Below are 16015 nucleotides of genomic sequence, written 5' to 3'. Positions count from 1 at the left end.
TTCGCACAGAGTCGGACACAACTGAAGCGACTTAGCAGCAGCAGCAGTAGCAGCAGCAGCATGTATTGGTACCCCATTTCTATTTATGCCAAATAATATTAGATTTCATAGATAGTACCACATTTAACTTATCTATTCATTTGTTGATGGAATTTGGATTATTTGTGCTTTCTGACCTTGGGTAATGCTGCTGTGAACATATCTGTATAAGTTTTTGTGTGGACATAAGTTTTGTTTCTCTTGGATATATATGTAGGAATGCTGGTTGAAATAGTAACTCTTTATTTAACTTTTTGAAGAACTGCCAGACTATTTTACAGAGTGGCTGCACTGTTTTCCATTTCCACCAGAAATCTATGAAGATTTTCATCTGTCCTCTTACCTAATAGCTGATAGTGTTGAACATCTTTCCATGTGCTTTTTGCCTATTTGTGTATCTTCTTTGAAGACATATCTATTCAGATCCTTTCAAATTAGGTTGTCTTCTTATTTTTGGCTTCTCAATATTCTTTATATATTCCATTTACAAGTCCTTTATCAGATATATTATTTGCAAAAATTTGATCCTATTCTTTGCATTGTTTTTTAATTTTGATAAAGTCCAATTTATTTTTTGTTTTTGTTGTTGCTTGTGTTTTTGGTGTTATATCAAAGAAACCATTGCCTAACTCAAGGTCATGAAGATTTATGCCTATGTTTTCTTACAAGAGTTTATAGTTTTTGCTCTCACATTTTGATCTTTAATTCATTTAGAGCTAATTTTTGTAAGTGATTTGAATTATAGGGGCCCACATTTATTCTTTTGCATGTGTACAGAAAGTTATCCCTATACTACATGTTGAAAAGACAATTCTTTCTCTTCAATTATCTTGGTACTCTGATTGAAAATTCAGTTTACTATAAAAGTGTTTATTTATGTTCTGTACACCTATATGTCTGTTCTTATGACAGTACTGCAGTCTCTTGATTATTGCAGTTTTGAAGTAAGGTTTTAAATTAGCAAGTGTGAAATTCCCATGTTTTTCTCCTTTTCCAGGAATATTTTAGGTATTCTGAGTCGCTGTCATTTCTATATGAATTTAAGGATTGGATCAATTGTCAATTTCTGCAGATAAACTTGCTGAGATTTTAATAGAGATTGAGTTTAATTTGAAGATTGATGTGGGGAATATTGCCATCTTAACAATATTAAGTCTTCCAGTCATGAACATGGAATGTCTTTCCATTTATATAGGCGTTTAATTTCTTCACCATATTTTTATAGTTTTCAATGGACTCATCTTCCTTCTTCTCTTGAATTTATTCCTTTGTGTTTTCTATTTCTTGATGCAAATATTCATGGAGTTTTTTTCCTTAATTTTTTGGGAGGTTGTTTACTGCCTGTGTATAAACATATAATTGACTTTGTATATTAATCTTTTATACTGTAACCTCACTGAACTCCTTTATTAGCTCTAATAGTTTTTAAGTGGGTATTTTAGATTTTCTGTATATAAAATGTCATATAAAATAGAAATGGTTTGACTTCTTCCTTTATAATCTAGACACCTTTTATGTCTTTTCCCTACCTAACTGCTGACTGTAATCTCTTAATATAAAGTAGAATTGAAGTAGCAGGAGCAGACATTTCTTGACTTGTTTGTGATCATAGGAGAAAAGCACAGTCTTATATATATATGTTTGTGTATGTATATATTTGTGTGTATGTACGTATTTAATGATGGAAGCCCTTATTTTTCACCATGCATTTACGTTTGCTCGAAAACAATATATCCTTTTCTTTCTACTAGATATCCTATAAAATCTAGGATATCTAATCTCTAAATTTTACCCACTAAGTTAATACTGAGAATTTATGAAATGCAACCAGCATTCTCTGCTTTGAAATGTGAGGTATCAATCAGGGAAAAAAATTTATCTGATTGACCATTGCGTGAGCCTTAATTAATTCTCTTTGGGTTAGAAACTTTACTGCCTTCACCTTGTCTTTCATATTAGTGTGAAAGTACTCTTTCCTGGAGTACCTGGAAGAACACTGAGGGTATATAAAACCATAAAGTAAATCTCTTTCTTGAACATTAGTTTTACTAAAAAGTAAAAAATAGATGAACGTGGGGAAACTTTTTATATTAAAACAGAAAAGATTGTTTTATTGAGTAAAATAAAAAAATATTTAGGGATGTTTAAGGTAAAACATAAGGCTTCAAGTAAATTCAGGCCTTTTGGCTTGGTTTTCAGCCCAACCATGCAACTCCTAAGTGTATGAATTCTCTGTTCTTGTTAGATAAAAAGAGTACAATTTGTGAATGTTATTGAGAAATACTCTGGGACATTAAACAAATGTTGAAATGGTGATTTCTTACTTTATGAACAGACTATTGTCCTTCTTGTAAATAATTAACAAACCAACACTGGGAATATCCTCTTGTCCAGAGTTTTAACTTCCTATCCTATAGTCAAATATTTCCCTTTGTTGTGTGTATTTAGATTCTTGTTTTGTTAACTAGCTTATTGCTATACTCTAAATTAGATAGAAGATTAGGTATTTTTATGTTACTTTGTGGTCTGAGAATGCTTTGATAAAAAATGTAGGTCATGATACCAGATAATTTCTCATGTATACACCTCATGGGAAATATTGAACATAAACAGGAAGACATATTTCCAAGTGGATATAAAATCTTGAGTTTGTTTTATTGGCAAGCTCTCAGCATTTAAGACTGTATTAATATAATTGCTCTTATTAACTATGCTAATAGGCCACAGAGAAGCCATGCATATCTTTAGATAGGCCTATAGAAGTGTTGCCTTTTGTGTTTAACACAGCTTGTTAATTTTATAGCCTTCCAGAACATAATAATCACTAATGGGTAGTCTGATTATAGTGATAAGAAAAAAGATTTTATTTTTTTAAAAAAGCTCTGTTTGAATAGTGTAGCAACAAAATTTTCAAACATCTCTGGAAACTAAATTTAGAAAAGAGTGGTTTTTCTAGATAGAGTACTTTAAGTTTTGGGGAAAGCTCATCATAGCATTATGGAATATATGTACAGTCATTTTTTGCCCTTAATGATCCCTATAGTTTTCATGGATTTTCTTTACGTTCAACAAAGGGAGTAACTAAATGTTGAGGTAGATGTTCTGACCTAGCAGGCTCTAGACATACTTTGTGAATTTACTTTGATGTTGGGTCAATACAATAGTGGACTTTTTTGTTACTGTTTTTATGACCTTGAAGCCTTGCTTTCTTGAAGAAACAAATCTGTGGTCATTCCTCATATTTCTATGGCTTTTATGAATGGGATTGAAATGACAGTGGGCTATTGTGAGGTTCCTTTTGGATATCTCATAACTGGGTAAAGTTACTGTGATTATTTTTTCCTATATTAGGTATTTGGCTAATATTTTTCAATAAGCAAATGAAAATAAATGTTCTCTTACCTACTTACAGACATTGTAAAAAGATGGTAACAAGAGAGGCAGGATAACCTGAAACCAGAGTATAAATCCTCTATGTATATATGTATTTGCTCTTTGTTTAGTTTTCTGGATTCCTTGTAATTGTATCAGCACTAGAGATTATCCTCTTAGAAAGAAGGTCCTGAGTCCCATTCATGGGCCTAGTACTGTGCTACATGTAAATTATAGGAGTTGGGAAATGATTTGAATGTCATGATAAGCAAGAGAAGATAAGCCTTTTTTTAAAAAAACATTGTATGCCATGCACTTTCACACAAATGAATTCAAAGATGCAGTCAACTCTTGAACATTCAAAATTCTAATTTTCATTCTGTTATCTCATTGATCTTATCACCATCTAGCAACAAAAGAAAGGCTGTGGAGTCCATGTTATTCAGAAACTGTTCTGTTAGAATACAGGTGTGGGAGGAAATAAGTTTAGATGCTCAGAGAAAAAATATGGATCCCCTGTGGATTTCACTTACACATATCCCAGTGTGATCTAATAGGGTAAAATATGTTGTACTCTTTTTGGAGAATTAATTGCCAGTAACAGAAATTCAGAACCAACATTTCTGTTCACAGAGTACCATAAAAATTTAGATTGTCCTTTGTTAAGGTAAGTTTTAATGTTGTTATTGTTCAGGTTTTTTTTTTTTTTTTAAGTTGGGATGCTTTTCAGAATTAAGCATTAAAGATACATATTTTTGGTCAGTGTTTTTAACTTCATAATCCTTTTTGAACTAAGAATCAATGTGCAGACCTTTTTTATGTCAATTCCATTTAAAAATTCCAGTCCAGTCATTTATATGCTACTGAGGATTGCAGGGTGTAAGTACCAGGAAAAAGTAAAATTGCCCATGCATGTTTAGTGAAATATTTAAGTGAGATCTATCTATATATATATATGTTTGTTTTATTGTTAGAATTTAAATAGAAGTATGGGAAAAAATCTAAATCAATATAAATTGTGCCAGTTTGATAATGAAGAGGTGAAATATTTGTATTAGATACTTTTCTGTCGTGGATCATAATTGGGAACCCATAAGGTATAGGACTTTCTGTATTTAAGACAATTCTGACCATTGCAAAAATTCTTAATGTAAAAATCACATACACGTTTTATTACAAAGGCGTTGAAGAGTCCCTTCTGAAAGGTTAATTTGAGAAGAAATTTTAAAGATATAAAGTATCCCCGAAAAAACCAACATACTTCTGGAAGAAATCTAGTTTTGGTAAACCACAGCTGTAGGTACCTATTTTATTTTATTCTCATGGGCATTTCGTTTCTTTCAGAGTAAGTGAGGAAAAGGAAGTGACAGAAGAAAGACTCAAAGCTGAGCAGGAATCATTTGAGAAGAAGATCAGGCAGTTGGAAGAACAGAATGAATTGATCATCAAAGAAAGGGAAGATATCCTTTTTGAAAGTCCTCTTTTTTAACGTTCAGAAAGTTTGACTGTTTCATGAAGAAAATGTAAACTCCAGAGAAATAATTGTTCTAATTTATAACCTAGTGTAAATCTGCATGGGCTGCCATTTCGAGGTAATCGGAACGACACTTAGCAGCATGTGCCGTGGCTCCCTTGGTGCTTGGTGCAGCCGTCCAGCTGTTCCCACTGCTGCTGCTGCACAGTGGCACACATACTTGTCAACTCAGAGAGACAGGAAGAAACTCGGGCATTAAAATGTAGTGTTGGAACTTTATTAAATTCTGTTCCACTACTGTAATTGAGCCCAAAACATCTTTGTCTTTGGTATTCTTTCTGGCTAAACCTTTGACAGTTCTAAGGCATTCTACTCTAATATCATTAAAAAAAATCCGTTGTAGCTTATAGATGTTGTAATTGATAGATATTTATACTGTAGCATAATACCACCAAACTGTTTTCATGGAAGAGAAACTATTGGGTGTAGAATTAGAGGGGGGTGTGTGTGTGTGTGTGAGTATAAATATGTATGCTTGTGTTATTCGTGAGAAAATAAAGTAAAAACTGAAGTTTTAACTCAAGGATTGTACTTTAAGGGATATATGAGTTGAAATAAGTGTATTGCTGAAATTGTTTTGACTGGGTAGAATTGCTTATCTTTGGGGTGTTTTGTACTGACATTTTCAAAAAAGAGAAGTGATTGTCCCTAAAGTTAGGATCCTGGATCTGCCAGGGTATGTGAATTCCTGAAGGAACCATTGTTCTTATTGTCAGTATCGTAATTTATGTGACTTTTAATAATTATTTTGAAGATACTTTGAGTGTCAAAAAATGATCACATATTGACAGTAACTATACCTTTGAGAAAACAAAGCAAAGAGAAGCATAAAGATAAATTAATTCACTGGGGGAAAATGCACAAAAAGTAACTATTAAAATTGAGATCTGAACTTGCATTTTTCAAACAGCGGGAATGTGTGATTGCAGATTAATATAATCAGAATTCTCCAATTTGATTTGTGGAGTAGGACATTTGTTAGTTTTATGGGCCCCCAAGTTCAAAGGAGTACTTTTCCAATTATATTTGTTCTTTAGCACTTGAGTAATCTTGAGCCTTCACTTTTCTTTCCTTTCATTGATTCTATTGCCCTGGGTTGTCAACTCTCAGGCAGTCCCCCTTTGGTGATTTTCATCTTGATGCTTTTTTCTCTTGATTGAAACAGCACTCTTTAGTCAGAATTTACAACTATGCTCAGCCAGTGTTAGTCTTTCACTTTACAGAAGGAGTAGTGGCTCAGGACCCTAGCACTTTCAAGAAAAGGTAGACCAGGAGTGCTTTTATGTGTAACGCAAGCTTGCTTTACAGGTCTGTTACTTTGCACGTAACAGTTCTGAAGATAAGTGGCCGCTGGCATTGCTGTAGTGGCTTAAAGTTTTCAGTGATGGGTCTATAGAGTTCTCTTAGTTTCTTCTAATGATTGTGGGATTCCAGGTTCCAGGATGGTTGCTCCAATTTCAGTTATTATGTTTCCATTAAGGCAGAAAAAAAGAGGAAGGAAGCCATTCTGGTAGTTATGACTCCCTGTTCGTTTTTAGAACACATACAGTTTTTGTCAGAGCATTTCCCTCCACGCTGCCACCCAGCAGTCTTTCATGAGATATTTATTGTCCTGAACTTTATCATGTGGACATGCTAATCTGCAGGGGAGGCTGAGAAATTGAGCATTCAGCTTGTCCAATTTATACAGTGGGAGGCAGCAGGGAAGGGGGTTGGAAATGAAGTCAGCCTTCAACTCTGGTAGCAGAAGTAGGGGAGATTGAAATCACTTTTTGTATACGGAGGAGGTGTTGATACCTTGATCTTCCTGGGAAGAGAAAAAAAAAGTATTGTGTACAGTGGAACTGGGGCTGAGAAATAAGATGAGAGATGAAAGAGGTTGCAGACAATTTAGAAAGCCTGGCTACAGTTAGAATGGGACCTTGTTTATCTGGTGCTAGCCTAACAAAAAAAAAAATGTGTGGCTATATGGTAAAGCACAGTTTAACTTTGGTGGACTATTACAATTAGCACTCTCTGGGTCAAGATTAATTGTATATAGTATCGAAGCAGTTGACATTCAGCATGATTATGGACAGAATAATTTCTTTTGTCAGGCTGAATATTAAGATACATCGGACACGACTGAGCGACTTCACTTTCACTTTTCCCTTGCATGCATCAGAGAAGGAAATGGCAACCCACTCCAGTGTTCTTGCCTGGAGAATCCCAGGGACGGGGGAGCCTGGTGGGCTGCCATCTGTGGGGTCGCACAGAGTCGGACACGACTGAAGCAACTTAGCAGCAGCAGCAGGTGATTGTAGTGACACAGTATTTCCTTTTTTCTTAGCACATAGGTCAACCCACTGCCATGGAACAAATCTGTCCAATGCCAGCTCAGTGCAGCCGCACACGTTCCCTTGTGTATCTTCCGTGGCTGTTCTTGCACTGCAGCTGCAAGTGGTGCAGTTGCAATAAAGATTGTGGCCTGAAATATTTACTGTCTGACCCTTTACAGAAAAGTTTGCTTACTCTGATCTAAATTGTAAAATTAAAAAGTAAAGGAAAATACAAAGACTTAGACATGAATCATAGTTAGACCTATTTTGATATAAAAAGATTTGACTTGAGTTTTATTATTGTGAGTGAAGATTGGAGTAAATGTTAGACCATGTTCAAAAATTAAAATAGTTTAATTAGTGTAATTGGTTTAAGATTTTTTTGAGTCACCTAAAGATAAGTGGTATTTGTGGAACTTGTCAAAGAAAAGAGAAAGGAAGATATGATTAAAAAACAGTGAGATCCATGTCTTTTTTCCCAAGTGGGTTGCTCAGGTGTGAATCTCCTTTACCAGTATAAACCTGTCAAAGGTTAATATAGGTGATTTTACTGTACATAAAACTCTGTAAAACTTAGAGACATAAAACAAGAATATAATTTAAAACAATATAATTTTAACTACAGATACATTTACCTATCATACATGAATGATTCAAACTCACATACATGAAATGAGATAATTTCAAATTATTTAAAGCCTGTTTCTGCATGAGAAACTATATGGATTCTGATTTTTGGCATTTTAATGATGTGTTATCCTAATTTATGGGGTTCTTTTGTTATAAAAGTCCTAATAATAGGATTTATTGATTAATTATATGAAACCAGACCAGTCCCTTAGTAGAAAAGAGTGACAATATTTTACATGTTTGCATTTGGATCAAACTTTTCAAGGATTTGTTCTTATGCTAATTAGAGAATTTATTAGTAAAACATAAACACTCTTAGTAGTTTTTAGTCTTTGAACAAAGAAAACTTGTTTCCTGAGAAATTAGCTATGTAAATGAATGTGCCATTTACAAGGTCTAGCAATCTGATGAACCTAGTAGATTTTTCCTTAACTAAATGTGTATGAATGGGGAGGTAAATCTGAAAGGGACAGAATAATATGTCCAATAGGAATAATTCTGAAACATGTTAGCATGTAATAGTGTAAGACACAGAGGATGTAGCCATTATAAAAGTTGATTAATATTTGAGCTGATTGTAATTCCAGAATATATGTCTCAGCTCAGGATGGTATCAAAAGCTTACAGAAGGAAAGTAAAGTCTGATGTTTGCTGACTTCCCTCTTAACTGACAGAGCAAGGGAAGTGACAGACAAGAAAGCACAATGGGCTTTAGAGTCAAAATTGTTTTAGTACTGATGAGCTGTCTGACCTTGGGAAAGCTACTGAACTTTTCTGAGTGTTTTTTCATCTATAATATATGGATACCTAATAATGCCTTTTTTTGCAGGCTTGTTGAAATTTGGTAGGTTCTTTATGTGTGTAAAGAATCTAGCAGTGTTTCTTACTTTGGAATACTGAAACACAGATAGCAATTCTCCTTATTACTATGATTAATTTAGATGAGGAATGAGTTGACTAGCTCCTCTGTTTCTCAACTCTTCCTTTCTTCAGTGGGGTTTTGATGGTTTTCATTAGGTTAAGCAGATGCTTAGGCTGCTTAGAGGCCCAGTAGGAGAGTGAAAGGACTTCCCTGGTGGCTCAGAGAGTAAACAGTCTGCCTGCAATGCAGGAGACCTGGGTTCAGTCCCTGGCTACCTGGGTCAGGAAGATCCCCTGGAGAAGGTAACGGCTACCCACTTTCGTATTTTTGCCTGAAGAACTCCATGGACAGAGGAGCCTGGTGGGCTACAGTCCATGGGGTCACAGAAACTCAGACACAACTGAGCGACTAACACTTTGGCTTTTTCATGAGAGTGAAATAGATGTGCTTTGTCTTCTGCTTCTATGAAGGAGGAAATCTTTCTGTCTCATTTACACTAGTTGGGTGCTTATCAAGGGCAAACAGGTTTTACTTTCCTCTCCCAGAAACCAGACTGACAGAAATGTTTGTTTTCTTTTCTTTCTGATCTGTTCCATTATCTCTCTGACTGAGACTTAGTCAATTGAAGAGGTTTAGAGGTGCTTAGAGCTTAGATCCTTGAGCCCACTGTATCAGAGGTCATTTTAGAAACCTTGCTCTGGGAAAAAAGAGTTTTAAAGGAACCAGCCTTAACCTTTCTGAGGAATGTTTTTAGAATGAGTCAAAGGTCTTAGTATATCTGTGCTGAAATTAGGCTAGAGAAAACTCAAAAGAATTTCATCTAATTATATAAAAAGGAATCATTTGTTTGAATAACAGTAATATATAAGAGGTATTCAAAGCTTTCTATTTAACTGTATACATCTCTGCTACATGAGCCAGACTACCACGATCTGATAGACTTTTGCTGAGAATAACAACCATTCTTATAGGAAGCTCTATCACAGATCTGAGTGCAGTGGTCTTGGGTGGGTAGGCAGGGTAGGATAATAAATAGAAATAAGTTTCATGAGGAAGGAAATAAACTTCAAAAGAAAGGGTTAGTCTTCTTTTTCTAATTAAAATTTCTGATCCTTCATAAGAAAAGGCAGGAGATTCTCCAGTCTTAGAAACAGTTTGGGGAGAATTAAAAATATAAACTTAGTGAAGATGCCTATAGGCAGAGGAGAGGGTATTTTGGTGCCTGGCAGTGTGGTTGTGACATATGAATATAGCAAAGTATGTTGCCGGACACCTTATCAGCTTTGATGAATCTTGGCCTTTTGAATAAATATTGTGTTTTTTTTTAATGTTTACAAATTGAATTATGGTGATAGGATATATTTGGTGTACTTAGATAAAGTCAGTTAATTCCATTTAGCAAGCCCTAGACAATATTGCTTTACTAATCTAATAAATATCTCTAATACTGTTTAAGTTGTACTTTGGGGGGCTGTTTTATTTGCTCTGTGATGCTGTATAACTTTAGCAGGTTTTGAACCATTATTATTGTATATTATCAGGATAATATTGTCATTGTAAATCATAACAGATTAAATAACCCTTTACCATTGTGTTAAGAAGAAATAAGCATGCTTAAGGAAAGAACTAATTATTACTAGTATTACTGTTGCCTGAGCTGTTCTTGAATATTATTTTGTTCTTTTAAAAATACTTAGATATTAATGCTAACTGAAGGGGGGAGAAATTGCTGATAAATGTTTGCAGAAAATAAAAAACTATATCAAATTTTATCCATATACTTCATTTCAATAACCCTTTAGAGTTTAAGTTACTCTGTGGTAGTGAGTTATATTTACATATTACTTTTCTGGACTCATCCAAGATGAAAGTAAAAAGAAGGACTCCTGCTCTGGTCCCCTAAATAATGCACTTTTCTCACATGAAAATTCTTGAGGCTATCACACATATAATATTAAACTCATTGTCTGGAATCTAGTTTATAAGTCCATTAAAAGCAGAAAATTAGAAGTAGGGAAAAAAGCTACAGTAAGGATATTGAAGCTGACAGAGTTAGCTATTAAAACTATTAAAAACCATATAAAAACTGAAAATGTACAGCAATCTAGAACTTCTCCCCACCTAGATGTATCTCAAGACCATCCTGTATGAAATGCAGCACACTGCTTAACTTTCGTAATTCTGTTATGAATTTGATGCCTGATTCTGAGGCATCAAAATAATGGCAAATTGTTTTTATCCCATTACCTTTTTTATGTACATCTAGTACTTCTATTAGTAAGATGTCTTACATTTGTGTATGGGCTTCCCTGGTGGAAGCCCATAGAGGGTAAAGGATCTGCCCACAATGTGGGAGACCCAGGTTTGATTCCCGGGTCGGGATGATCCCCTGGAGAAGGAAATGGAGTGGCAACCCACTCCAGTATGGCAACTCTTGCCTGAAAAATCCCATGGACAGAGAAGCCTGGCAGGCTACAGTCCAATGGGTCATAAAGAACTGGACACAACTGAGCGACTTCACTTTCACTTTTCTATTTACAGACTACTGAAACTTGCACTTTTTAATCTTCACAATAACCTGGTTAAGATAGGTGAATCTGATGCTCTTTTCCTTATTTTTACAGATAAAGATACAGCCCATTGCAGGGTTACGAGTAAAATCTTAATGACAGGAAATATCTTTACATCCAATTATTTCTGCAACAGTAAGCAATGCAAATATCAGTAGGCCTTACTTTTCTAGCCTGCTTTATAGTTAAAGCAAATTTTTATTTAAAAAATTGTAATATATTTTACAGTGCTTTTTATCCAAAGTTGGTTTTAAAAAATGGGGGAGGGGGGTTGGCGGAGTACTTACTAGAGTGTAACCTAATTATTCAGAAGTCCAGATACGTGAGATGTTCCTGAGATTCACTTGTATTTTGGCTTTTCTATTCAGTCACCAAATCTTTATCATTTCCCCTCTGAAATATTACTCTTAACCCACTGTCTTTTAAAAAAAAATTTTGTTAGGGTAGAATTGATATGCAGATTGTGTTAGTTTCAGGTGTATAACAAATCGAATCTGTTATCCACTCTTTTTTAGCTTGTTTTCCTATATAGGCCATTATAGAGTACTGAGTTGAGTTCCCTGTGCTATATAGTAGCTCCCTAGTAGTTATCTGTTTTCTTAGATATAAATTTATTTGGCTGCATCAGGTCTTAATTGCGGCAAGTGGGATATTGGTTGCATCATGTGGGATCTTTTGTTGCAGGTGCACAGACTCTAGCTGTGGTGCAGGGGCTGAGCAGTTGCAGTGCAAAGGCTCTCCAGGTGTGGCACGTGGGCTCTAGAGCACACTGGCTCAGCAGTTGCAGCACAAGGGTTCAGCCGCTGTGCAGCATGTGGGGTTCTAGCTCGCTGACTGGGAATTGAGCCTGCATCCCCTGTGTTGCAAGGCAGATTCTTAACCACTGGACCACCAGGGAAGTCCCCGTTGTCTGTACATAGCAGTGTGTATATGTCAGTGCCAGTCTTCCAGTTTATCCCTACCCCATCCCCCAACCTCACCCCATAGCCATAGGTTTGTTTTTTACATCTGTAACTCTATTTTTGTTTTGTAGATAAGTTCATTTCTAGCCTTTTTTAAGATTCTGCATATAAGCAATATCATGTGATATTTGTTTGACTTCACACAGTATGAGAATTTCTAGGTTCATCCATGATGCTGCAACTGGCATTATTTTGTTCTTTTTATAGCTGAGTAATATTATATTGTATATGTGGATAAAGAAGGTATGATTGTCTTTTGCGGTTTTCACTGACACATAACTACATTCTTGTGAAGTATCCTTTTGCCCATCTCCATTATCTTCTGCTGTCCTTTGATTGACTTCATTTCATCACTGTTGCCAGATTAATCTTTCTTAAGGACTGCTTTTATTACATCACTTGGCTTTTTAATAACTTGCCTTGGCTTCTTATGGCCTAAAGTATCAAATGTGTATTCTTAATTTTGACATTTAAGCCCTCTGTTTCTGATGCCATGTAATATATGTGACCTTCAATTTGGTGACTCTCTTGTGTAGTGCCTACATACTAGATAGGAAAAGCTCACTGTTTGGGTTTTTTTCCCCTGCTTACTGAAGTTTGTTTCCATTTCTTTGTCATTGTTCCTTTTGCTAGTTTTCTTTGAGACTTCAGGACTTTTTTTCTGAAAAATTTTTAGCAGTATTTGACTCTTAGAACTCTTTAACTGTTCATAGCTATGCCAACAGCCCTAACTTATGCATCTTATGGCTCCTTGGGCATCTGTGGTATTCTTTCAGCAGTACTGGATTTTGAATAAGAACGTTGACGTCAGTCTTGGACCAACTACTTTATCCCTTTCTGACTCTACTGCAGTCACTGAGTGCAGGAGCATTTCAATTTCATTTTAGAAGAATAAGCTAATTTGCAGTTGCTTTAGACTTTAGTAGTAGAGAAAGTGAAGGCCGTGAAGAAAAGAAGATACTGTCTAGCCAAAGGGGATCTATATTTGAAAAAATGTTTTTTGGTTTGTTTTAAGGCTGGAAAAGAATGTGAAGTATATTTGTATGTTGAAACAAATGTGCTAGGAAATGATTAAGATCTGCTTTCCATCTCATAGTACCTTTTCTGATTTTTAGTTTTTTTTTTTCTATGAAAATGAAACAAGTCTTAAAGAAATCTTGATAAATTTATCTGTTAAGCTTATATGCTGTGGAGTACTGAAATATGAGATTGTGCTTTTCAGCCACTTGCCCTGTATTTTGGGCTTATCAAGGTTCATTTGTTTATGTATGTTTGTATTTGTTATTTTTGTATTTGCTATGGACTGATTTGTGTCCCTCTAAAAATACATATGTTGAAGCCCTAACCCCCTGATGTAGCCATCTGGAGATGGGTTTTTAGGGGGTGATTAAGGGCTTCTCTCGTGGCTCAGATGGTAAAGAATTAGCCTGCAATGCAGGAAACCAAGGTTCGATCCTTGAGTTGAGATGATCCCCTGAAGGAGGGCATAGCAAGCCACTGTAGTATTCTTGGCTGAAGAATTCCATCAACAGAGGAGCCTGGTGAGTTACAGTCCATGGACTTGCAAAGAGTCGAACACTGCTGAGTTACTAACACTTCTCTAAGGTTAAATGATGTCTGTATGAATGGGGCTGTAATCCAATAGGACTCTAGCCTTATAAGAAGGAAGGGGATCTCTCTCCCTCCCTTCTTCCCATACCCTACATGTGAGGACACAGTGGCCATCTGAAAACCAGAAGGGAGCTGTCACCAGAAACCAAATCCTATGGGACCTTGATTGGATTTTCTAGCCTTTAGAATGATGAGAAAATAAATTTCACCCAGTCTGTGGTATTTTGTCATGGCAGATTTAGATAGTATTTAATATGTCCTTAGTTCTTCAGTATTTTTATTCTATGTATATGTTGAAAAATCCTTTTGGTGTGTCGTTGAAGAGTACACTAAATTTCTAAATAATTAGTATGTTTTCAGATGTCGTTCTCTGGTAATTTTCTCTTATTTTGGGGGCTTCCCTGGTGGCTCAGATGGTAAAGAATCTACCTGCAATGCGGCAGACCCGGGTCCAGTCTCTTGTTGGGGAAGATCCCCTGGAGAAAGAAATGGCAGCCTACTCCAGTATTCTTGCCTGGAGAATTCCATGGAGTGTACTGTAGGCTGCCAGGCAGGCTACAGTCCATGCAGTTGCAGAGAGTCAGACATAACTAGTTCTTTGGTATTTTTATTCTGTGTATATATCAAAAAAAAACCCTTTTGGTGTATCTGTAGAAGGGTACACTCAATTTCTAAATAATTGGTATGTTTTCAGATACCATTCTCTGATAATTTTCTCTTATTTTTAATCTCCTGGTTGGGTATTAATGCACTTTGAACAGTAATTTTTAAAATATTATTTTGTATTTTTTAATGAGATTTGCTTTTAAAGAGTTTTCGACCTTACTGTTTGAGATCCTTTTAATATCTGTGGTGTAACATTTTGTAATAAAAACAGCTGTACTTTCCAGGTTTGGTTTTGATAGTGTTTTGATTTCTTTGACTTGCTGAAGGCTCTAGATATGAAGCCTGAGCCCCTCCACAGAGCGATTTCTGTGTTGCTTTGTAGCGAGTGACACTGGAGTTCAAATAGATGTGCTTTGGGGCTTCTAAAGTAGCCTGAGTGGCTAAAGTATTCACTTGTTTTTGATGACCATGTGTAAATAAGCTAAGCAGACTGAAATTCAAAAATACTGGTTTTCTACATTTCTGTTTAATTTTTTTTAGTATTAGTTCTGTACTGGATAAATGATACTAAATCTGTTTGGCATAATTTAAAATTACTTTGGGAAGTTTCACCAGTTCTTGCATGAAGAAATAGGGTTTCTATAAATCAATTGCATAATAATTATTGTTGGGAAGAGTTCATTATTTCCTTTAGCCTTTTACATTACTCATCTTCTTTAAAGGACTGTTCTAACGTACTTTCTTCGGCTAAATCCTTTTGCCATACCACATCTTGTAATTGGTTTAGATTTGAAGAATATGATGAATGGCTTTATTATTAACCAATAGCAAATTTGTCTTAGTGTTCTTAACCTCAGTGTGACCTTCACTTTTGAATAGTTAAATGATTAAATGATTCAGATGGTACTATTCTCACCTCCAGTAGAGACTTACACAATAGCATTTCCATTTTTAGTTTTATTGTTATGCCCAAGATTTTACATTCCCAGTGCTTTAATTGTTCAGATGTAGTAAATCTAGTTATGGTATAGTCACGTAATGACAAAAAAATTAACTGAATATCTGAAATCGATCTCCTTATAGATAAGATGGTAAGGATTGTCAATTTCTCCTGATTTCATTATGTTTTGTTAATAGAGAAATCTCAGGCTATTCAGCTGTTTTCCTGAATGCTCAGGCTGGTGAAAAATGGAGAAAGAATCCTTCCTATCAAAAGTCTTACACAGTCCTTGAATTTCTAAATAAATATGACCTAGAAAATGCAAATATCTAAAGAGAATACTGATTTATCTTCCAGTTGGTGTTCTAGTTGGTCAGTTTTTCAAATAATAGTTATAATGTGTGTGTCATTTTTTGGCCATACCTTTAAAAGACCTTTATCTACACAAAGGCCGTTAAACCAGGGAAAATGGCAACAGGCGAAGGAGAATATAAGAAAGAGATGAAACCAGTAGAAAAGAAGGTTAGAAAGAAATAATAGGGATTATCCTAATGAGAAATTTGCACTAGAG

At 35.3% G+C, this 16015-nt stretch overlaps 1 protein-coding gene across 5 annotated transcripts in view; it reads left to right on the top strand.

The window, feature by feature from the left end:
- The window catches only part of KIAA1328 (KIAA1328 ortholog), a 427554-nt gene that overhangs the window by 57520 nt on the left and 354019 nt on the right, over window positions 1-16015 (top strand). For all 5 annotated transcript variants that reach the window (XM_061400423.1, XM_061400422.1, XM_061400426.1 and 2 more), the window contains exon 5: window positions 4756-4871. In XM_061400423.1, the coding sequence (XP_061256407.1) occupies window positions 4756-4871 (116 nt within the window). The remainder of the gene's footprint in view (window positions 1-4755; window positions 4872-16015) is intronic.

This window comes from Bos javanicus, chromosome 24 (assembly GCF_032452875.1).
Source record: "Bos javanicus breed banteng chromosome 24, ARS-OSU_banteng_1.0, whole genome shotgun sequence".
NCBI classification, from domain to species: Eukaryota; Metazoa; Chordata; class Mammalia; order Artiodactyla; family Bovidae; genus Bos; species Bos javanicus.
This window is presented reverse-complemented; position numbering and strand designations above follow the sequence as displayed.